At 43.3% G+C, this 24,059-nt stretch overlaps 1 protein-coding gene across 2 annotated transcripts in view; it reads left to right on the top strand.

The window, feature by feature from the left end:
- Positions 1-20,405, top strand: part of SCG2 (secretogranin II) — a 40,432-nt gene extending 20,027 nt beyond the window's left edge. Inside the window, exons 1-2 of one of the 2 annotated variants that reach the window (XM_064457369.1) lie at positions 14,630-14,660; positions 18,099-20,405. In XM_064457369.1, coding sequence (XP_064313439.1) covers positions 18,113-19,996 — 1,884 coding nt within the window. In that variant the 5' untranslated portion in view covers positions 14,630-14,660; positions 18,099-18,112 and the 3' untranslated portion in view covers positions 19,997-20,405. Of the gene's footprint in view, positions 1-14,629; positions 14,661-18,098 lie in introns of those variants that run through there. The other variant, XM_064457370.1, reaches the window with a different exon arrangement.
- Positions 20,406-24,059: the final 3,654 nt, after the last annotated feature.

The following is a 24,059-nucleotide window of genomic DNA, read 5'->3' as shown; positions in this document are numbered from 1 at the left end:
ATTGCTAGTTGTCCTAGCAGGTATTTCAAGGTTTTCCAGCCCAATAAACTTGGATAGTATTGCAACGCAATGGCTGAAGATAATGTTTTGCAACCATTACTCAAACTGGAAGCTAGGTACCTTTTCACAGATACCGAAGCCAGCTCCATTAAAATTACTTCCCCCTCTGGCTCCAAGGAGTTCCTGGTTTTGGTAAAAGAGGTGGTAGTTGAATGTTTTAATTCTGTCTAAAAACTAATTTCTGTAGTATTGGGAGAGAAAATACTATGGAATCACATAGTTCCAGGCAAGTACATATATAACAAATGCTACACTGTGAGTAGGGGGCTCTGTTTGCAGATAAAAGAGATAATTGTAATTGAGAAAGATCATGCCCAAGAAATATATGACTGAAAGTGTATTTGATAGTAGGCAAAGGTGGTCATCAAAACAAAAAGCATCCCGGTTACAGACATTCAGTGCACTTGGGATCTGGATCACCTAATTCCGTCTGATAAGCATTGCCTTTAGTTTGGAAGTGCTTTTTTCCCCCCTGTCCCATGTGAACAACTTGATTTTCCTGGCCCATTTGCAGCAACATGTAATAGCAACGTGTGTATGTTAAGATGTCACACAGGGTTTTATGTCCTGGGATCCTGGCGATAGGTCGCATCTTGGAGCATTGACAGTATCCAGTGATGAGGCATTGCCATGTCAAATACAAGTGGATGAGTTATTTGTAGCAAACAACTTATTTAATTTCTTTCCCTCAGTCCCTGAATGCTCTACTGTGAGGTTTTGACTGCCAGAGATCTGCGTGTGTGAAATGACAATGACTGTTTTATGCAAATAGGTTTTATGCTCTGGATTGCCTATCAGCTATTCAGAGAAATTATTTCTCATTATTTGCTATTTCAGCTGAATGACAGTCCTTGCAAGTCACGGGGTGTTGAGTCTGATCCCTGAATGAATAGTTTCCAAACTCACGTGGAGCTTTCAAGATGATCTTTCAATAGGGCCGTATGCATGCTTTGAGCATAACCCCTGATGAAAACACATTTAACATGCTTTCCTCTTCCATACTGCATTCTTGTCGACGTCTGTTTATTGCTGGCAAGGAATAGGAGCATTGCCTAGTCTGCAGGGCAATCAACCGCTTGTCTTCAGACAAAGCTTTGTGAGTACTTTTTGGCAGCATTTTCTTGATTGTAAGTTAGGGGGCTCATTGGTGCAGGAAGACAGGGCTGAACGTACAAGCAGTGTGGCAGTGGTTAATGGATGACTTGGTATGGGTTTGCTGGTGACACTGCAGGTGGGTTGAGCCGACCCGTGCTGGTGGGGCACGGGCGCTGTCCCTGCTCCTGCGGGCAGCTGCCGGCGCGGCAGGGCTGGAGCGCTCGTACAGCCCAGACTTTGCCTCTGCTCAGGAAGCAGTCAACATTTGTTGCATTCCTTTTGCACTTTCGCAGCAGGAGGTTGTACATTAGAGAGCTACATCATTTGCAGCGGTTATAGCTCTAAATAGGATATGATTACTATTTCATTATTATTTTTCTGTAGGGCATGATTCTTGGGAGAATGCATCAGTCTGACTTGCTGGAGAGAATGATCCTGCCTTGCTCAGTTTCAAATCAAAATGTAGTCAGGCACTGCATGCTAATATACCTATATTAGGGGAAAAATCTCTGGCTGTCTGACTAATGCTCTGCTGCCAATGCGTCAGTACAAAAGTGAACACTTAAATGTTAGAAACTTCTGTTTCACTCATCAGTCTTGCAAGTTAGCTGTCTTTCTGCCCTTGTCTTTTGTACCCTTATCCTAGGTTTTAAAATAGTGCAGGAGGCCATCAATATCTACTGATTGCATCAATTGCAAAATCTTTGATTCTGATTTAAAACTTTCATTTTTTCTTATTTATTTATTTTTCCCTTTCTTGAGTCATAAGCAAACCTCCTTAAAATATTTCAGGATTGGACCAGAGAATAGCAAACAATTGGTCAAGGAAATGTTCTTGTACCTGTAATGCAACTTTTCTGTGAAGTTAACAATTCAAAATGCTTCCAGGTGAAATATATTGGCAAACATCTTACAGAACTTTTGTTCTTATGATATTAATAGGGTGGTCCCAGAGCCCGGAGTTACTGTTAATCAGCAGCTAGGCCACCAATACTTTGACTTTTGCCCTGGATTGCTCACAAGAAAGTCTATAGGAAGGTTGTGGAAAGGTTGGTAAGAAAAGCGCGATGGAAGCTACTGTTCTCCTTTCTTCTCTGCAAGTCATTCTGTAGGAAGACTTACGCCATATTGTAGCAGGATGCTGTTAAGTGCTTCAAATCAGAATGAAAGAAACAGTGGGACAGGCATATAGGTTCTATTCTTTCTGAACTAAGTCAGACCAGAAGAAAATGAGACTAAAAGATGATGTATGTTCCCAAAGACTAGTATAATGCCTTAATCCTTGTGCAACAACGCTGGAATATAAATAATTCACAGCAGATTCTGCTGGTCCCAACCAGGATTTCATTCTGCTAGACACAGTGGAGAATACTACAAAAACATGATGAAAGAGAGCTAAGATTGCAGAAAAAACAGATATTAGGAAGTGTCAGTATTAAGGTGGTCTGTGAAATGTCCATTTGAACACCCCCCCCACACCCTGCCACGCAAGGCATATGACACTTGCTTTTAACTACAGTCATGTCTACCCACTCTCTCTGTACAATGGAGTGGATTTACTTGCTATAACCAAGCCAAACAAGGACTCCAGGTTCTTTCTAGGGTGCTATTTTAGAGTTGGATTTGTTTTTATATCACAGCTGTTCCAGATTTCCAAAGGGCTGTTGGTAGTCTCTAAATAAGGCAGAAAGGAATGTGTAGGGATGGCAACTACTTTATAAGACAGCTCTACATTCACAAGACACTTGAAATAAGTTTTGGAAAGGAATGATTTAGAACACTAGAAGTACTTTGAGACCTCATTGAGAGACAGGGTCATCTCAGAACTTTTGTCTGCAGTATCCAAGGATTCAGGGACTTAGAAAATTACATAGCTGAATTGCTTTTCTTTCTTTTCTGTCTGAAAAAAACCCAAGAAAACAACCCCTTTGGGTGTGTATAATTTTCTGCACTTGTGGGTACATACTGTGGTATTTGGTGATGCATCTTTTTTAAGCTAATGCAGCTGATACATCAGGCAAGACTTGCTCAGCATTATTAAAATTCACGTTGCTTAATGAATTTAGGGCTTACATCAGCACAAGGCAAAGTATGAATTCAACAGCTACTTTGTAGGTCAGAGTTATCTTCAGATAATAGGCAATATAGCCATGGGAAGATACCACATTTAACAATGGATTGTGGTCACCTTTGTAGATGCTGCTTTTTATGATCAATGTAGCAATCAAATTTGCAGGCTTGTTTTATGATCTGTTTGACTGAAAAACTTCGTTTGTTTGTTTGTTTCTTGGGATCTTTTTTTCTCTTTAACTGTCATTGTTTGGTAAAAGGAGTGGTTGGATTTGGTCGTAATGATTATAAAAGGGAGGTTTAGTTTTGTTTTGTCTGATGCCACTGGCACAGAAAAGCCTCTGCAGTTCTTTTTGTTTTCCAAGTTAACACTGCCTTGGTGCTGCTGACTGTCAATAGATGGTCTCTGAGCCCTGGCTGCCTAAGCACCTGTGAGAAGTAACAACGTAAACTTAGATTTAAGAATTGTCAGTAGTAATTAAAAATAATGGTTAAGGGCTCTTATCACCAAAGACTGACTGCTGCTCAAAGCACTTAGGCGTGTTTTTAGTTTTGTGCATATTCCAAGTGTATTTGGTCTTATTATGACCGAAGGATATACTTTCTATTATTTTACTGCTTTTTAAGAGCGAATAAATGGCTGTAATTCATATATGTACTTGGTGGGTAAAAATCAGGGAACATAGCTGCAGTTGTATGTATGGATTACTTTTAGGAGCAGGTTTTCTATTTCTGCTTCCCTGCAGGTTAATTGTACTGGGATTTGCTCTGTTATGCTTCTCACTTCAACTTATTTTTCCTAAGATTTCTCTTATATGCTAAGCCTCATTTCATACACCTAGTATCACTGTTCATCAGCCTAATTACCCTCTGGTCCCACCTCTTTGGCACAGACCCTGAGAGAGAGTCAACATTCCTGCCTCAGCTCCTGCACCATCTGGTCTTTCCAGTTCAGAGCTTCTGGCCATGGTCTCCGGAGAGGCATACATCTTCTCAGCTGTGCTGGCTCATGTGTTGCAGCTGCATCACTTGACAACTGAATTGTTTCTTTCTCTTCCCAATTTCTGCTGTGTCTCCTCACATGTTACAGTCCTGCCTTCTCATTTCTTCCTGTTCTGTACAGAACACCTCCATTCTACAAAAACACAGTAAGACGAGTATTGATGTCCTTCACAATGCCTAGCAGTGAGAAAGGCAATCCTTCCACAGGAGCACAGGGAGGACTGCTTCTGCACAGGATCAAGTCTGTACCTACCAGCCACTGCCGGGTCCTTGCAGAAGAAAGGATGAGGAATGAGAAAAGGACCATCACGTGCCAGGGTGAAAACCAGCCAGTGGAGGCTTGTACAAACAGCCACTAAGCCAGGACAGTTTCTGCAGCCATAGTCTCAGAGAGAAGCCAAGCAGCAGTATGATGCTTTGTGGAGCATGATGTACATCTGCTGCAACAGGCTACAGCACATCAGGAGAAGCTGTGCAGGAGAAGCTGAGAAGATACCACTTCAGCAAACATATATGGTCATTACTTCCTGATTAAAAGCAAGCAATATCAACCCAGAAGGGTTGTGTTTGGGTTTTTCTTTTTGTTTTTCTTATAATAATATCTTGAAACAGTTATGTAAAATTGAGAACCTCGTCAATATTACATCTGCAGCAGGTGGTGAAAACCCCCCTGCATGGACAAGTAATCCATCCTGTTCTTCAGACAAGATCTCCAGTGCCAGATGTAGTATCTGGCCTTTTGATTCAGCTTTGAGATATGCTAGTGGAAAACCACGGCAAGCCAAACAACTCTTTGTTGACCGCACGTCTACGCAGGAGCGTATGCAAGCCGTGCTCTAGGTAAGGCTGACAGTAGTTCATTGTGGTGCTTTGCGACCTGATTTTAAACAGCTGCAATGAATTGCTTTTGCCTTGAATTTCAAACAATTTATTTTGGGTGAACCAGAATACTTCCATGGATCCAACATCACACTAAATGCAGTAGATACAGATGACAGGATACCTGGCATTTTTTGGAAGATGGCTACAGAGTCCTTGGGGGATGCAGCTTGCAATTGTGAGCAGCTCCTGGGCTCTGCTTCTCTGTGTGTGCAGCAGCAGGCTGGTGGGCTGGACCCAGGGTGATGGTTTGTAGCACAGTAGCAGTGCAGCAGTAGGACTGCTGCAAAGTAAAGTTAAGAGCTAGAAGTCTGGTGGAAAATGTATCATGCGGATCCAGACCTTTCACCACCACATTGCCTTGTACAGGGGAGATCATCACTGTAAGCTGGGTTGGTTTTAGGGGTGGGCGAACAGTTTTCTAAGGTGGTGAAATAGAAGAGTTAGAAAGATTACAGAATTAATGGTAAAAATGGACAGGCCTGAGTCTCGGGAGCAGCCCTGGCTCTGGCCCTACATGGTGTCCCTGCACCTGGGAAGTCTGCTCAGTCTGTGGAACGAGGATAGCACTGGGGAAGCTACTGCCAACATCACATAAATCCGTGTTGCTGCCATCAGGCAAAGACAAAATAATATTATCTCAGTTGTCACAATGCTCACGTGATGTGTGTGGCAACAAAAGTAGGTTTTTTCCCCCACTCAGCTGAAAAGCCCTGTGTGAAAGTAAAAGAGCTTTTTCAGTGTAAGCGCTTGCAAATGGAAGCCAATAACTCAGTCCCATCCTGCTGGAGCACTGCATTTCCTGCAGCCACAGCCCTGTTGCAGATTCTGGCTGACAAGACAGGAGTAAACAGTGTCTATAGAGTTCATGCTTGATTTTTTTAAATGTATCTAGGAGAAAATTTCCGCAGTAAGGATGCTGCATATTTGGGGTGAGATACAATAAAGTTGTCTGTTTACTTTCAGATTTGAATCCTATTGAATCTGAATTATTAGCCCAGCACTCAAGCAGCTATTTTCATGACAAGCCTTCTGTTGCCTGTAGGGATCCCTGGATACAAATGGTTTGTTTTGAGTACATTTCATTCGATTGGAAAAATAGCTTATGTTTAATATTTTATAAAAGAGGCTGTGTATTTTATCTTTGCTGGTACAGAATCTATGCTTTCCGTCTACTCATCAACATGTATCCAATTTTTTGCTCAATTCTTTCATTCTGAGGCAGGAAAAAAAATGATCTTACATCACACAGTCCTGTCTTGTGCTTAAGCTGGGACTGCTCAGCAAGATGCCTGTAGCCATAAGCTGTTTGGACTAATATTCAGACAAGATAGTGCGTGGGCTACTTTCTTACTTGGTGTTTGTCCCTTCCCCAACTTACTTGTTACGATACCATTTTCCTACCTGAAAAAAAAAAGCCAGTCAGTGGGTTGGCACACGTTTGCCTTTACCCAGGGGTAGTATCTGAGCCTGGAGCGGGTTTCCATACAACCCAGCTGGTGGGTGGCTGGGTGGATTGGCCCAGAATTTGGAAGAAGAGCAAAGCAGGAGCCTCGGGGCTGGGAAGGGCACTCAGCCCTTCTCAGGCACTTACCAGCAAGGTGTATTAGATAGAAAGTATTTGCCTTGGGGGAAAATTGCAGCATTCTCTCCTGATTATATGGACTTCATTTGCCAGTCAAGGCTCTGATAGTTGAGAGAGAGATGCAAGACTGCCACCTAAAACAGTTTGGAGGTCCAAGCTAATGTTCTTCCCAGCTTGCAGAGGTGTTACGAGTTGTCATGCAGATTGCAGCCTGCTTGGGGAAACGTGTCACTGCTTACGTTTGACTTTTGCTAGAGAAGGGAGCAGCCTGCCTAGCGCTTTCTTCCTAGCCCAAGAGACCTTTTCAGGATTGAGTGGTAAGAAAAAACAAACTATAGATGCTAACAGAGCTGTTAATCTTTTCAGTGGATGGATGCGTTGTGCCATGTCCCCTGTTGTACCCACTCTCTGGCTCCCACCCCATCCCACGTTGCATGGAACACGGTGGTTTGTCCATGTGCATTTATGCAGGGTGGCAGCTTGCTGGTCCCAGTCCACGTTGCTCGGTTTCTCTGTCTCTTGCTGTTCGGAATACGCCTCCTGCACATCTCGTCAATGGCATTAAATCCTCACCATCCGGGGAGTGTCTCTGTCAGCGGATAAATGGGCTGCACTGGAGTCTGCTCAGCTGTATGAGCCAGGGAGCATGCCTGACCAGGCAGGAGGCTGGTGCAAGGCTGGGGAGTAAATTATTAACCCTGTATCTTTCTGTATTTTGCACTGAGGTTCTGGACGTGCCTTGATCCTACAACCTCTAAACTAGCAAAGGTGCTGTTGAAGCCAGCCAACTCTTCCTGGCTCTATATTCTTAAAATCAATGACAGTACAGTCCAACCCTAAAAATATAAGCTCTCTGCTTTAATGCCGATGTGGCAAATGTTAATAGCTATAACCACATGGGATTATATGAATTTGTGCTCTCATTTTGATCGTTCATGTTTATGTTGAATTAACTTTTAATTTAGTATATATTTTTTAAAAAGGGGCAATTTAAAGAAGTGGTTCTGCCTTGTCCACATGAGCTACCACATCAAACTGATGCCCTCTTCTTGGTAGAAATTGTCTCCAGGAAGAAATGATGTAACACTGGCTCTGTGCTGTGCCTTGCACTAAGTCTCTTTTTTCTATTTTTGTCACATTCATGACCAAATGCTAAATTTGGTTTTGACCTAGATCTATATAAATTACTGTAGCAATAGGGTTGGAACCTGTGTAGGCACATACTTACTAACCAAAGAAGGACAAACCTTTGGCCACAAAAAAGGCTGTAATGGCACCGGTGAAACTAATGACACTAGCAAAGACAGTGCAAGAGGAAATTGTGATAATGTTTTATGGCAAGGAAGCAGAGCATGGCTTCTTGCCCTCCTAGCTTTAGCAGATAGATTCTCACATGCTGCATTGGTAAAGCACTCGCTGCCCTAATGGCTTGGGGATGGAAGAACATTTGCCCACATGAAGTAACGTAGCATGCTAGCTCAAGCTTTGAGAATAGCTGGATTCTCAAAACAAAAAAAAACCCAAAACAAAACAAAAGTAAGAATAGGAGTGTTAAATTTGGAGCGGCAATTTTGCTACTCTGAGTCCTTTCCTGTGTTACCAGACAAGGCAACAGATAACAAAATGGAAGTTTTCTGTCAGAGACAGGGAGATCCAAAATCACTATTTTTTATGTTTATGAGTGATTAATGTGAAAATTAATGAGGCTTTAATGTAAGTAAGGAGTAGAAATGGCTTAGCCCCAAGATCATAAAGTTTCTGTAGAGCAGAATTGCTGAAATTATTTAAAGTCTAAATAATGTAACTAACCTTATGCATAGATGTGAAATCAGTTCTGTTTATTTAAAAAGAAAAATCATATAAATGTGCATACAGATCACTGTTGTGCCAATTTTTTCACTTCCATGTAAAACCTGTGTTCTCTCACAAAAAAACATCACTGAAGGTCAGTCTTGGCTGACTCAAATACCCCAGGCCAGACCCTCACACCAGCCAAAGAGCTTAGCACGGGCAGGAGGCACTCACCTGGGAAAGCAGAGGCAAACCAGTTTTGCTGTCTGCTGTTGCTGGTTGTTGCCACAGCTGCTCTGAAGGGCTTGGAGTTTGGTTAAGTAATCCCCAATGATTTTGGGTGAACCTGTGCAGTTTCTCCAACTGCCGAGCCATGGTTGCTTTGTCTCCTTTCCCTGTGAGCCTGAAGTGGAGAGCGACACAGCTCCTCAAAAAGATACGACCTGGTTATAAGCAATCATAGTTCTTTTTTGACTCAACTTTGGCAATGGAAAGTTGGCTGGGGCTGGAGTACAGGCTGCATCTTCTGTATCCAAATGATGCTAAAAGTTGCCGGGTCGTGCAAAGTCTCATGGGTGACACATCATTAAAGCAGCACGTGAGCAGCAAAACTTCCTTGAGCACAGTGAGCCCCGCTGCTGAGCTCCTATAGGTGTCAAGGAAAGGGGAGCCTGCCTCATCATAATTAAAACTCTTTTCTCAACTTCTCCTTGGCAAGGTGCAGTGAAAACTTCTTTTCATGCTCAATGACTAAAAATAAATCCTATTTTGGGTTTCAGAAGCAGCCGCATGACAAAAATGAGCTGTTCTGTTTCATTCATGTTTGCTGTCTATTAATCTGTTCTCCTCACCCTCAGCAGGGTATGAGTCAGGGCTTCGCATTGTCTTCCTCCCTAAACTATCTGTGTTTTGACTTTAAATTCTACTGTCTGACGCAAAGCAGTGCTGAAATCATGACAGTTTGATCCAGCCAGCTCCCAGGAGGCTCTTGATCTTTACTGGCTGGTAAATGTAGCACTCCGAACAGCTATGCTGAGCAGATATTGATATTTTTACACCAAATGTTGGTAAGCAGGTGTCACAAGCTCGTGAAGAGCCTTGAAACTCCACGGAAGAAAATATGTATGTATGTGGGGGAGGCCTGGAGATAAAAATAATTCAGTGGTTATATGAGAAGGCATATATTCCTTACTCTGTTGGTGTTTCGCTATTCTTGTTCATGGTACTGAAACTGGAGGCTGTGCTCGAACAAGTATAACAGTAAACTCTTTCCCTGTTGATTCATCTGCCTCTTTTACACACTCCTTCCAGCGGAGGCTTCTCTGCTCCTCTAGCCCTAGCTGAGCTGATAGGTACCATCCACCTGCCATGAGCAAAAGGTCTGTGCTAGGTGGTAGACCCCAGTTGTCCCAAGCTTGAGGCATCCTATAGTAAGTGTAGGTCCTTGGGCAGGGAGGTAGGAACAGTGAGGCAGCAGGTCTGGGCTCCTCCAGCAGTCACTGGGGAAAACAAGAGGCACTTCCAGAGGTGACAAAAACTCACAAACAGGCATGGCACAGCTGAGCTTTAGGTGACCCCCAACCCTGGCACAGGAATGCTGAGCTGCTGTAGGTCCAGAGCAGTGTTTTCCATTACAAACCACCACTAATTTTAGCTTGCTGTAAGCGGTTGTGCTGGAGGCTGAGCAGCTGGGCCAGGGTGGCTCCTGTAGGCAGGCTGGTGGGCATGCATGGAGGGAGAGCCTGCGAGGTGTCCTCAGTGAGGCTGCCATGCCATATTGACCCCCTCCCTGGGCCGGGTGCCCATACAGGCTCCTGCAGAGGGGCCGCTCAACCCCTGGCCTCAAGGAAGCCCCAGGCATATGGAGTGCCCAGCTTTCAGATGGTGCAGGGTGGGTAGGGGAAAGCCCACCCGTGGCACGGGAGGCTTGCACTGAAATAGTGACACTCACAAGGTTGTTGGTATGTCCACATTGCAAAGGTGGACATACAGCCTTGTCTCAGAGGTAGCAGTCAAGTCTTACCCCAAGGCTCCTCTTCCTAGTAAATCTTTTTTTTTACATGCAGGCAGCCTGAAATCCTGAACATGTAAATGGTGAGTAGAAGTCAGGATTTGTATCCTTTTTTTTTTTGTTCTTAGCAAAATCTGTTCTTGAAATGTCCCTACAGAGCAAGCAGCAAACCTGCAGGGAGGCACGTTGGTCAGGCTGGCGTTGAACCTACCTAATCTCATTGCAGTGTGGAATAAAACCCAGTGATCTACGGCCACCAGACCCTTGCCTTGACAGCCACGCTTTTAGAGGACTGTGGTTACAAAGTGAAAAGTCCTTGCTTTTCCTTACGGTGTTGCATTTTTCCCTCCACTTACAGGTCTTTTAATGAAATTTGAGTCTTATGTACTAAATTTAGGGAGGCCAAAGACATTTGCATACAAATATATTTAATCTTTCAAGCACACAAAATGAACACAAAATAACAAGTCTAATGTTGGGCACAAGCACAGTTCAACTATTTTAAAATTAAAATAATTTAAAAGAATCTATATCTGTGATGGCAGATGAACTTTTCCTGAGGATAGAAAACCTCACCCTTCTCATTACATACAGAATAAATGCAGATTTTCAAGTCAGATGTGGACTGAATTTTAAATGTGACAATGACACCTATTCTGCAAGAAATGCCATGACTGTAATGAATTGTAAATTATTTTTAGTTGCCACTGGAAACAGAGGAATAGGGGGGACATAATCGATATTGACACAACCACGCTTTATTTTTAAGCAGTACTGATCTTTGGCGACACCAATTAGAGGAGGAAAGACCTAGAGCTGAAGTGAACTGCACAAACTGCAAACTATTTTGGTGTTCAGAAAATAGCCACAACAGACAGACCAATGTGCTGCCTGCTGCCGTGCATTACTGCTGGGATGGTCGTACCATCAAGATTGCTGCTTCAGCCTCTCACGCGAGCTGGGCACATGTGGCGGGAAGCAGATCTCACTGGGAGACCGTGGTCCATGAACAGTGGTGGTTATTGCCACCGTCACCCCACCAGTGCTGGTGCTGTCCTGGGGACTGGGCACAAGGGCGATGACACCAAGCCCCATGTCAGACCTTGCTACCACTTGAATTCAAGTTGCCTGACTTTCCTTTCTCCATTAACTGTATGGATGATGATCTTCTAGCTGGGTATGACACAACACCGTGGGCTGGAGTCCTCTTGACCCTGTTTGCTGCAGTGAAGTTCCCTCACCCACCTTCTTTCGTACATGAAATGAAATAAAATCTCTCTGAAGCTATTCTTACCCTTAAATTAGCATGCAAGATGCAGGGTTGATTAAGTTTTACCTTCTCATGATGCATAACTATGTCAGGTAGAGCATGTGACAGGGCAAGCTGTTCAGAGAAACCATTGTGTTTATTACTGGTCTGTTCCCAGGATCCACAGAAGGATGCAGCATGGTCAAAATGCACCCAGAAAAACAAGATTACCAAGCTCCTCTGGTTAAAGAGTTGGTATTGAGCTACTTCTAATGCAATTTCCTAAAATTCAGAGATGCCATGATGTGATCTTACTTTTGTATAAAATGCCATGGAACTTCTAATGACAGCACAGATAAAATTTTCTGTTGCATGACTCAGGCTGAGGAAAAGAATGCCATACACTCAACATGGAAAAAAAAAAAGTACATTCACTGAGGCCCTCCTTATAGGACTGTGCGGATGCAATCAATCATAAGCACAAAGTCCAGGCAACACTTCTTGATGTGGAGTAAAATTGACAGCTGACTTGTAGATACCCTTTGGTAAATTTTATCCACTGAACCCAAAATAGCCACGGCAGAGACCTAAGCCAAGTGTCTGCCCGACTTCACACACTGTAAATCTCAAGTGACTGGTTAAGGAGCAGAGGAAGGACTTGTGCTCATGTGCCAATTGATCTGAGTTGTCTGAAATATACACTGATGCTGAAGATCAGGGATGGATGGATGGGGGCAGCAGGATGATTTCACAGGAAAGAATTTGCTAGAGAAATGTTGGGCGTTTGGTGGCAGAACGCACAAAACAGACGTCTGTTGGAAATGCACGCAGAGGCACAAGAAAATTCCTGAAAATCTGAATTAAGCATTATTCTTCTTGGGGTTTTTTTTGTTTGTTTGTTTTGTTTTGATCACAGTGACTGTTTTCTCAACGGACTCAGGTGTGTTAGTGATAACGATGTCTGCAACGATATGTTTTGTTTGTGGGAGTTCAGCGGCTTGCTGAAGGGGGTTGTGGTGTCCAACAATACAGCTCCCAGCTGCTCAGGGTAGGCCACGGTTTATTTGGACCTTGTTTTCTCTTTTTTACTGCAGCAGGTGCCTTTCTGTTTCCCATCTTCAGGGGTGCTTTATGGGTCCTAAAGTAACTTCTATTTTGCCTCTTTTCTTTCTGGCTCTGGTGATGAAATCAAGCATTTTGGGTGGCATCTGGGGCCTGAATAAGGCTGCTGCTGAAGCATTCCAGCACAAAAAGTGGTCCTCTATTTTACTCATAACTCTACGTGAGGTGAAACACAAGGCTTCCAGATGTCCATTTCAACTACAACAAATGCAGTAAGGATAGTACTGTTATCTGTGTTCTGTTCATGGCTGCAATTATTTCTACCTTGCTGTTCTTAAGACAATTTAATTTTGTAACATTTATTGGTTTGGAAGATACATTCATCCTAGGTTTTTTGCATTTTGAGCTGTAAAAGGTCAAAACTGTCAGGAAAGATTTATTTTTGAGGAAAAGGAGTCCTTATTTAAAAGCCAAAGTAAAACAACCTTTCTGGAATAGAAAGGAAGCAGAAGGAACTAGCTAAAACCCAGAGCAGCAGCTGAAGCAATGTGTTACATTTCATGCTTTCTGATTTATGGCACGATGGTATTTACTCACCCTAGTGATCTATGTGTGCAAGCACTGGCCTTTTTGCACACAGAGTGCTGAAAAGAGAGTTAAAACTGCAAGGGCAGTGCTTGGCAGTGGTGCTATAGGTGGGAAATCCCTCTTTGGCTGCATTCACACCCAGGGAAGTGGGGTCGAAGCCAGGAGCGTGGCAGCCTGGCCCTGGTCCCATGCTTCAGCACCATTGGAGGCAGAGTCCTCAGGAGTGGGGTGCTTGTGCCTTCCCGCACCGCTGCCCACGGGCCTGGGGCTGTGAACTACGGTGGTGGGGGGATCCTTCTGCCTTATCTTTCCCTGACATTCTTCAGTTTTTCCATCTGTCCCAGGCGTACAATGGAGGGGTGTCATTCCCACCCCTCAGCCCCCCTCTCTGAGAGCACCCAGCCCTCAGCGGGATGCTTTAGTTGGTCTGGAGCTCCTGGGCCTCCCGTGCCTGATGAAGAGGCCATGGGTGCCATGACTTGTCCCTATCCTGTCACAAAGCCGGAACTCTGTTAAAATGGCTTGTTCAATGGATTAAAAAAAATACCCACACAGACTGCAGCTGTTAAAAGGCCAGCTCCTGCGAAAGGCACGGCCACCGTCAGGTGCACACACGTGCGCGCACACCCACACCCACACCCACGCTCACTGACCTTTGCGCAGTGCCACCTCAGCCTTCCTCGCAGTTTGTCTCACGCTCACCTCTAGTCCCTGCGTGCCCCGGCTGCTCTCCTGTCCCGCGGACCCGGGCGTGAGCCCCTGGCTTGGCCGTCACCTACAAACCCCGGCCGCTGGTCAGCCTAACAGAGCTCCCCCTCCCTGCTCCACACCACCCCCCGGGCTGTGGGAGCTGGGGGGCTGCGGGCACTGACTGTACCCTGTCTGCCTCGTTTATTTCCTTTTTTTTCCTTCCCCCCCCTTACTTCCTTCCCCCCCTTTTCTCTTCCCCCCGCCCTTTTTTTTTCTCCTTTTCGTCTTTTTCCTTTTTTCCCTTTTCCGTGTCCCCCCCCCCCTTTTTGTCGTGTCCCCTCCCGGTTTTATTTGCCCTTTTGAATACCCACCCCTTTGCGGGTGGCGGCGGTGGGGGGGTGACCCCGCCTGCCCCCGGGGAGGGTCCCGCCGCCCCCCGCCCCCCGGCCCCGGCTCCGCCGCGCGGGCGGGGCGCGGGAGCGAGTGACGTCAGGCGGGGCGAGGGCGGTATAAGCGGGCGCTGTCCGGGTGCTGAACGGCGGCGGCGGCGGCGGCGGCGGCGGGAGCGGCGCGGGCAGGTAGGGCTGCCGGGGGGCCGGGGGGAGCGGGGCTGGGGGGCCGGGACCCTTGTGCCGCCTTCCCTCGGCGGCCTGTGGGGCTCGGCTGCCGCCCGGTAGCAACCAACAGCAACAAAAGGAGGCTAAGTTAAACGAGGAGTTGCGGCGGAAAGTTGCTGGGGTTGTAGCTGATGTGTGCAATGAAATATATGTAAAATATAGATCTATAGCCATCTATATATTATACACAGAGATATGCATTATCAGCGCCGTTCACAGCTGAAGCCGGGAAGTATAACGTTTCTGTTTGCAATTGCGTTCAGTCGTGCTGGCTCGCTGACATGGCACTTCAGCCACGTCGACATATAGGATGAGAGGTTACCTTGGACGCAAACACAATCTGCCTAACTCTCCAGATGTATGCATATACAGTCATTACATTCGTTCAGAACTCCTTGGGGTTTGGGTCTTTTCCCTTCTCCTCACCCCATTGTTATTTGGTTCATGTTTTGAATCCTTTGCACAGGATAAAGGTTAGATATGCTTTTCAAAAAAAGCAAATCTACTGCAGTTGTGTTATTTATTGCAAAAGTAAATGGGAGGAAGACTGCATGATGTACTACTTTATTCTTCTTATGGAAAAACTGCTGTCAGATTCCTCCTCAGACTCTCAGGGCAGGGACATGTTTGTAGGAAAGCTTATGAGTTTTCATTGCAAATTTTCACTTGAAAAATTACATTCACATCAGAGACAACTGCTGAGAGAGACTGAGTGAGAAAATTACTGCTACCATGGAAACATTCCAGAAAGAAGTTGGTTTGGGTTTGTTGGGGTTTTTTTTTTTTTGTCTGTTTTTTGGGGAACTTCCGTCAGTCTGCATTACCTTTGTACCGGTTAAATTGTGAACTCGATTGCCTTATTTTGTAAATAGGAACTTCTACATTTGTTGGTCAAAAGAGGATTTTCCTGTTTGATAGGTGCTAACTGAGGAGAAAATATGCTCCCCATCTAGGCTAGCTTCACAATTATCCATCTGTAGACAAAACAGCCATTTTAGCAGATTGTCCTTTGAGAGGCACAGAAGAGAATGTTTTATTATAGATTCTAAAGATAGTCTAAAATGTCCTCTGTTTTCCAAAAAAATGCAGAATTAAAGTCTAAAAGACTGGGGAGGAGTCCTCTTACCGCAGTATATTTAATATAACACAGTATATTTAATGACAAGATTTTATGACCTAAACTCAAAGCTTTCAAAAGAAATCATTCCCAAATCCATTTGACAAGGCTTTCAAGTATCATCTACCAATAAAACAGAAGTAAAAAACTGATCTAGAGACAAATGCACCCGACATATGCAGAGAGGAGCCAATGACCTGTTATTCCTGTAAAGGAAATATCCACTTGAGCCATGTCCTTGTGGAACACTAAGCTAAACTTTGCCTGGCTACACACATTTTGATTTTAATGGGATGCTCCTGACGACTCTTACAAAGGCTGTAACAACACATAATTGTGTGCAGTGAAGGAGGTTGAGTTCCTGGTCCCTGTGAGTGGGAGGTGCCTGGCAGATAATTATGGATGAACTCTCCCTTCCCCCACCCCTCAGAACGGACAGAGTTTCTCATGCACTAATCAACTAACTCTGCTAATAACCAGTCGTCTCTGCTGGAAAAAGAAAGTCTTGAATTCATTTATTTGCTACAATAAATAGCAGTGCTTTTTTCCCATTGAGATATACATTTATGTATAGGACTAGTGCCTTTTCTGTGATGGAAAATGAAGCGATGTGTTGGCTTTGTTTCAGGGCAAACTCAGATCTGTAGGGTGGGACCTTCTAATCAGCTGTTCTGAAGTAATCCTTTGTGAAATCAATGTTCAAACGTAGCCAGGCTTGAGTAGTCAGAAATGTTTGGGGAAATTGTTAGCTTTTATGGCTATTAGCTTGCCCAGGCATACTGAGGATTAAAAAGCAGCTCTCTGAACTGATACTGCTTTAATTATTTAGTTAAATTGCCTTATGTTAGGAACAAAAACTGAGCAGGGAAATCTACAAGTGAGCTGAAGTAAGCATATTCATGCTCACTTTCTACTTAAAGCGGTGGGTAAATAGTGGTATACATAGCTCTTTCAGTCTGTCATGAATCACCAACATCTCAACAGGATGCTTTTACCAAGCCAAAACCAAAGGAACCAAAATAGGTCAATTAATCAAAGTAATTTATATCTTTATAATTTCTTTCTCTTTATTGCACTTTATTCATTATTGTAACTGGATCAGAAAAGAGTCTAATCTGTCTCATGACCTAGGAAATATGTGACAACAGGTTTGCCCTACACTGGGTGGAGGGTGCTCAGCTCCCCACGGGACTGGACTTGTGCAGCTGTTTCCTCATACGCAGCAGTGCTGTACTCTTCTTAATTCTATCAGAGGCATATGTTTTCCCACTTCTGTTCCAGAGTTTATTGTTGACTGGAATAAGCTGGGCAGACTGGCTAGACATGGGCTTCTACCGACCTATTCTAACTGAATTTATCTCACTTTTGCCGATGGTCACGTTTCTGCCTGTCCTGGACCTGATTCAATTTCTGCTGAAGTGAATGAATGAATGAAATAACCACACAGAACCTACCCACTCAAGCTCATTTTGGAGACGTACTTTAAAGGATTCAGTAAAATTATATTGTACCTTTAGGATAAATTATAGTTTGTCCTTCATATAGGGGACCTTTGCCCATAGGAAAATGGTTCTCTCATAGAGTCTCTTAACTAAAATTCACCTGTAATACAATTTTTTTTAAAAAATGAAATAGCAAAAGAAGTAAGTAATAACACTAACAAGAATGACAGAGATAAACTTGCAAGTCATTTTATAGGCCATGTTCTCCACTTCATTACATTAATTTTATTGCAATCTAGCACCATGCAGTGGTATTACCCTGGTGTGAAATTAGATGCCCTATGGAACAATCTCACAAAATAATTCTGCATGCAGTTTTAATATTAATATTTTGAGTGGCATTTAAATATATGGATATACTGATTTTACCATTTCAAGCCTTCCTTTTCATAATCAAAATGACATCTATATTCCTTTATGGGCATTTCACGAGCTATATAGGATATGTATTTTATACTTTGGTGCTGCCATTGGAAAACCGATGTTCATAAAGTACATTGAACATAGAGATAAAGTTTTAGCATAGGAAACCAATAGCCTCCAGTATAACTGAGGAATCATAGGACAGATTCAGAAAGTCTCAAATTTCCACAAAAATATATGGTTTCCATGAATGAGCTATAATAGGTTTCCATAATTAATAAAAACATGTGTAGTACTGGTGGTATTCTTCGTTATAAGTTCCAGTTTAAAATAACAATCTCTGTTTTGCTTCTCAGTTTGCTAAGGCTGTCTCCATATGTTAACTGCTTCTTTTTTCTTCTTCTTCTTTATTTCAAGGAAACATTTTAAATATGGCAGAAACTAAAACCTTCCAGCTTGAAGCAGCCTGTGCTCTCACCTTTTTCTTTGTCATAATATGTTGGGTTGATGCAGCTTCCTTCCAGCAGCATCAGCTGCTTCAGAAAGATCCAGACTATGTAATGAAAAACTTACAAAGGCTCCCAAATCCAGACATGATCAAAGCTTTGGAATACATAGAAGACCTTCGCAAGCAAACTAACAAGGGAGAAAGCAGCCCTGATTACAATTCTTATCAAAGCGTCCCATATCTCCTGCAACAGAAAGAAAGCAAAGATCAGGTTCACCTACCAGACAGTGTAAGGGATTCTTTGACTGAAGATGAGTCCCAGTGGGTTAAGGTAATGTTGGAAGCCTTGCGGCAAGCTGAGAAAGAGTCAAAAGTTGGCCCAAAGGAGAATAAGCCTTATGGTCTGACTTCTGATAACAACTTTCCAGCTGGAGTAACTGATGATTACGAGGCTTACAAATGGCCTGAGAGGTGGCAAAAATATCTCAAAATGCCACTTGGGCACTATGAAGACAGTTCAAGAGACAGTCCTTTCAAGCGTACTAATGAAATAGTGGAAGAACAATACACACCCCAAAGCCTTGCCACGTTGGAGTCTGTGTTTCAGGAGTTGGGGAAGATGGCAGGACCTAACAACCACAAGAAAGAAAGGCTGGATGAGGACCAGAAATTGTATACAGATGATGAAGATGATGTATATAAAGTAAATAACATTGCCTATGAAGATGTGGTTGGAGGAGAAGATTGGAATCCCGTAGAGGAAAAAGTGGAAAGTCAAACCCAGGAAGAGATAAAAGACAGCAAAGAAGAAATTGATAAACATGAAGAGGAGGTTGATGACGAAATGAAAAGATCAGAGAAACTCAGCTTCCTTGAGGATGAAATAAGAAGAGACAATAAAGATCAAATGTCAGAGGACATTTCAAAGCTAATGAATTATTACCTGAAGAGGCTGATGGGCAGTGCTGCAAATAGGAAATTAAGGACTGGAGGCGAACTTGAGGAAAAAAGAGCACCCGTGTTTTTGGATAAGCAACTCGAACCTCAGTCTATAGCTCAGCTGATAGAAATCTCAAGGAATTTACAAATTCCTCCTGAGGATTTAATAGACATGTTGAAAGCTGGAGAAAAAAAGCAGCTTCAGAGTGAAAGGTTGGAAGCTGAGCAGGAAGCAGAATTCCCAGAAGACCTCGACGAAATCGCTGAAACTAATCTAGGACCAAGCGATATATTTAAAAATAATGTAAACCTTAAAAACGGGTACATGAAGCAGCCTCTTAATGTTATTCCAGAAAATCTACCTGAAGACCTCAATATTGAAGATATTGTCAGTCTTCTGGGAACTGACAATTTAGCTAATCAGAATCCCTCCTACTTACTAAATCGTCTTAATCAAGAAAATGATTTGCCAAGACTGTCTTACATTCCAAGAAGATTGAAAGGACACCCATTTCCTAAAGCTGCCTGGATGAATGATTTGGAAAGGCGACAAATGGAGTATGAGAAACTGAATGAGAAGGATGAAGAGCTGGCCGATTACTTGGCAAAGGTGTTGGCAAAATATCCTGACGTTATCAATACGAACAAGATCAAACGAGTCCCAGTTCCAGCTTCTGAAAGTGCCTTGCAGGAAGATGACCAGCTGGAGCAGGCCATCAGGGAGCACCTAAGCCAGCTGGGACCACAGGAGGCTGCGAAGTTGGCTTCACTCAGCAAAAGGCTTTCCATGGCCGGGGAAACCGACGACACGCAAAACAGGCAGTATCTGGATGAGGATATGCTAGCAAATGTGCTAGAGTATCTAAAACAGGAGAAATCAGAGCTTGAAAGAGATCATATTACTAAACGGGCAATGGAAAATATGTAATTGTTCCCCAAATATTATTTCTCTTCAATGTGTTGACTTCTATCCCAATTCAGTTGTGATTTCTTCCCGCTTTCCCACTAAACAACCTATGGTAGACTACATACCATTGAACAGTCTGCATATCTTTCTCAAAGCTGTTATATTGTTTATTGATATACTTATATATATGTTATAAATTATGGGGCAAACAACAAATTGCTTTGAGTGTTTTAAGAAACAATTTAATGAAATCTAGTAAAACTATAATATGTAAACAAATGACCTTTGCATTGTTAATAAAACAAGATAAATGAAAAGTGACTATTATCATTTGAGATTTTTAAGATTAATTGGATTATTTTGTTACTGTCTGTAGTGTTTTTTGTGGAGTATCAAATAAAAAAATAAAGCATTATATAGTTTTATTTAAAAGGCTTTTTCTATTCAGTGTTTTATTGTTGATTAATAAATTATTTCTGGACAAGAGACTGGTTTTTTGTGGCAATTGATAAAGTCATAGTAATTTGAAACAGAAACATATGTTTTACTTCTACAGACAATTCTTCTGAAGTCTATTTTACTGTAGAATAAGTTGGTAGCTTATACTTCTGGGTTTTCTGGGCTGTAAGAGCACCAACTGGCATCAGCCTTAAGGGCAGTGCATAACTGAAGTCATTGCTGAAATCCGCCCTATTGCAGGGCAATAACTGCATTACCTTTTTTGAAAATTGGGCCCCCCCATGATGCTTATGTATCTCTTGGCAGTGGAAGGAAGAAAAATGATCTGCCCAGCTAAGGCAGACTCTGTGGTGAAGCACTAAAAAAAAAACCAAAACCAAAATTGAACCTTTGTATGTGAGTAGCAGCAGCTCTGGGAAGTTCTGATGAAGTAGATGGGAAGCAGATGGGTTCCTTGTCGTCTCTCACGATGGTTACCACGACGAAAGAGACAGGCTTCAAGGCACAGCAACCGGAGAGCTCAGCCTGTAGGTAACACTTTTTTGTCTGATAAAAATATTATTTCCCATTTCATGAAATGGCCATTACGTGTACGTATAAGTATACACAGAACCCTTATTATTCACTACATTAACTGGACACTTGAAATGTCTCTTGAGCTCCCATTAAGACCTGCAGTGGATGTTCTGGAAAAGCTACGGCTCTTTTACAGACCAAAATGTGCTTGTGTAACTCTGTGAGTCAGACGTGGTTTTCACTAGGCCAGCTCAGGCATAAGCATTTCCAGGATTATAGTTTAAAAGTGGTTTTCCCTGTGGTATTCTTCAGCAACTCAGCTCTGCTAAGTGGGGTGGGGATAATGAAGCAAAGTACAAAGGCTGCAGAAATAAGACTTCATCTTCAGTGTCATCATTACCTGAGCAATTGCCGATGAGAGGAGTTCAGTCAGAACCCTTGCTTTGGGCCACAGCAAAAGCCTTCTGTTCCCTGTTACTTGGATGCATCAAAACATTAAACATGGAATTTAAAAAATACCAGAGTTAAAGTCACTTTTGTAAAGAAGGAAAAAACCTGTTGCCATTAGATACGCACTTGCTTGTGACGTCAGTAACTTGGAATTACTAATTTTTTCAAAACAAAACTGTGCTTTAAAAAAATAACAGCTTTTATCACCTTGATTCCTAATACTGTTGTTCTTCTTGATCCTAATACTGCTCCTGCAGTTGTCACAGTCCAGAAAATTTTGGGCAAATCAGTGACATTTAATACTTAAGTATGACATATGTAAAACTGAAGAACAGTAATAAAAACAAAGAATCATAGACTATCTCAAGTTGGAAGCGATTCATAAGGATCACTGAGTCCAACTCCATGCTCCATTCAGCACTACCTAAAGCTAAACCAGATGACTAAGAGCAGTCTCCAGATGAGAGCGGTGAGAATTAAGTGAATGGTTGCTGTTTTCAGTGAGGAAGTTTAACACTTTTATTAACAGGAGACTGTATTTGCTGCCCTTATCAACACAGACAGACAGACACACAGACACACAGAGTAACAAAGCCTAACTCCATAGCCAACTTGCTTGATGCTTTGGTTTTTTCCAGGACTGTAGTTAAATGTCTTTATATTTTCTTATGGAAGAAAAGAGTTAACTCACATAAATATTTTCATAAAAGGAAATAATGGGCAGCCAGGGAAGCACAAGGCTGTGTGAAGGCCTGACATGCCTGCTGGACACAGGCGTTGTGCCGCAGGTGAGAGATGCTGGGACGGCACCTAGCAGCTGGCATCATAGCATTGGCTGTGCACATCTCTGGCTCTGCTGGGTGTAGCAAGGGCATCTTCCCTGCTGCTTAATCTCATACATCAGGTGAGGGATGGTTTGTCATTTGCTGCAAAACATCTTTCCCAGAAGAAGTGGTTTTTTTGGAAAGGCAGGCTGCACAGGCTGTGCTGCCGTCCAGGGACAGTGGCCTCTCGGCAGCAGCCTGCCGTCCTGTGGCTGAGCTCAGTGCAGGACTGAGCTCTCCGTGATGATGACACAGAAGGACTCATGCTCCTCCAGCCTTCCAGGCATGGGGATCCCATCTCCTGTACTTGGCTGCAACCTGCATGCTGCAGCATGCACCAGGAGCTTGTGCAGGGCCTTGGGCACTCACAGCTTTGATGGAGGTGTACGACGGCTGCAAACATGCTCTTCAACACACTTAAACAAATACCATACTGAATAATTAAAAACATCTTTAGAAGGGCTTGGGCAAACCGCCCTGAAGACAACAGCCATCTTCTCACCAACTCTTGCACAGACCCTGAAACAGCACATTTCTCCTGCCTCAGACGGCTCAAAGCAGGAGCAGGGTATCAAGGTGGCTCTGAATATGGTTTTTTGTGTTTCCTTTATGTAGCAGTAGCCTTAAAGCACATGCGTGTATGTGCGCCCTCTGCCCCCAGCTCTGGGCAGGTAATAAAGTCATGCATCAACACTAACACGTGTGCTACCACACAGCCATGGTACACTGCACATTGCTGGCTTTGTCCTCATGGCTAACATAGATACGAGTTTATCTAATCTTTTTTTTTCACAGTGAACATTAAAATTGCATATTTTTTTTCTTTCTTCTGCCCTCCTTTTTTTTCAATGGTGACATATAATGGTGCTTTAAAAAAGGAGCTTTTACATTTCCCCCCCAGAGGCTGCGGAGCCACAGGTTCAGAGGAGCATCCCCCTCGATGCAGGGCTGAGCAACGCGTTGCTATGGCAGCCAGGAGGCAGCTGTACCACCTCCCAGCAGCACATCGAAGCCCCCGAGGAAACAAAGATGAAAATGCTTTGAAGTGCTAACCTTCCCTTCTGCTTTGTCCTTAAATTGCACTTGGATGGCCTCTGTCACATCCAGCCAGCCCTGTTGTGGTGCTTTGCACTGCAGTGTGATGCTCCTCTTTCCTTTGAGCTGATATTTGCAGCACCCCAGTTCCCCTAACACCACCGAAGGTCCCCAGACCTGAGGGCCTTCCTAAGGGACTCGGCTCAGAGTGTATTCAATATGCTCATCAAGTGGAAAACAAAACCATCAGGCAGTTGGGTTTATGGTTTAAAGGGTTTTGTGTTTTTTTTTTTTTAAGTCAATATAAAAGGTTGACTGCATCAAAACAATGATGTGTACAGCAGATATGTTAATGTAGCGTGCTGTTATTATTTCTAACTCTTTAACTGATCTCATTCTTTTCAAAGGAATTATTCCAGTGAAGGGACAGAGGTTCACACATCCCTGGTTCAGTCATTTTTCCTTGAACATATACCAGGCAATAATATACCTAATTTACAAGGTGTGCAGACCTAGAAGGGATGCCATACAAAAGAAACATGGTCAAGCATGACTGGTGGTAGTTTTAAGTTCCTTAGTTTTCTTCCCCTCCTACCACAGCTCATGCACTCCCTTTCCCTGGGCTACACAGGCTCCTGAGCCGACCGAAGTCCCAAGGAGCTGTTTGGCATAAACGCTGCCTCTGGGCTCTTATTCAGGAAGAGCTCAATGAAAATCTTAGATACCAGAATGATTTTGGATCTAAGGAACCAGAGGTACAAACCTATGCATAAGAGGACAGATTCTGTGTAGAAGAAGGA

This window comes from Phalacrocorax carbo, chromosome 7, assembly GCF_963921805.1.
Source record: "Phalacrocorax carbo chromosome 7, bPhaCar2.1, whole genome shotgun sequence".
Taxonomy (NCBI): domain Eukaryota; kingdom Metazoa; phylum Chordata; class Aves; order Suliformes; family Phalacrocoracidae; genus Phalacrocorax; species Phalacrocorax carbo.
Note: the sequence above shows the minus strand (reverse complement) of the source record. Positions and strands in the feature narration are given on the sequence as shown.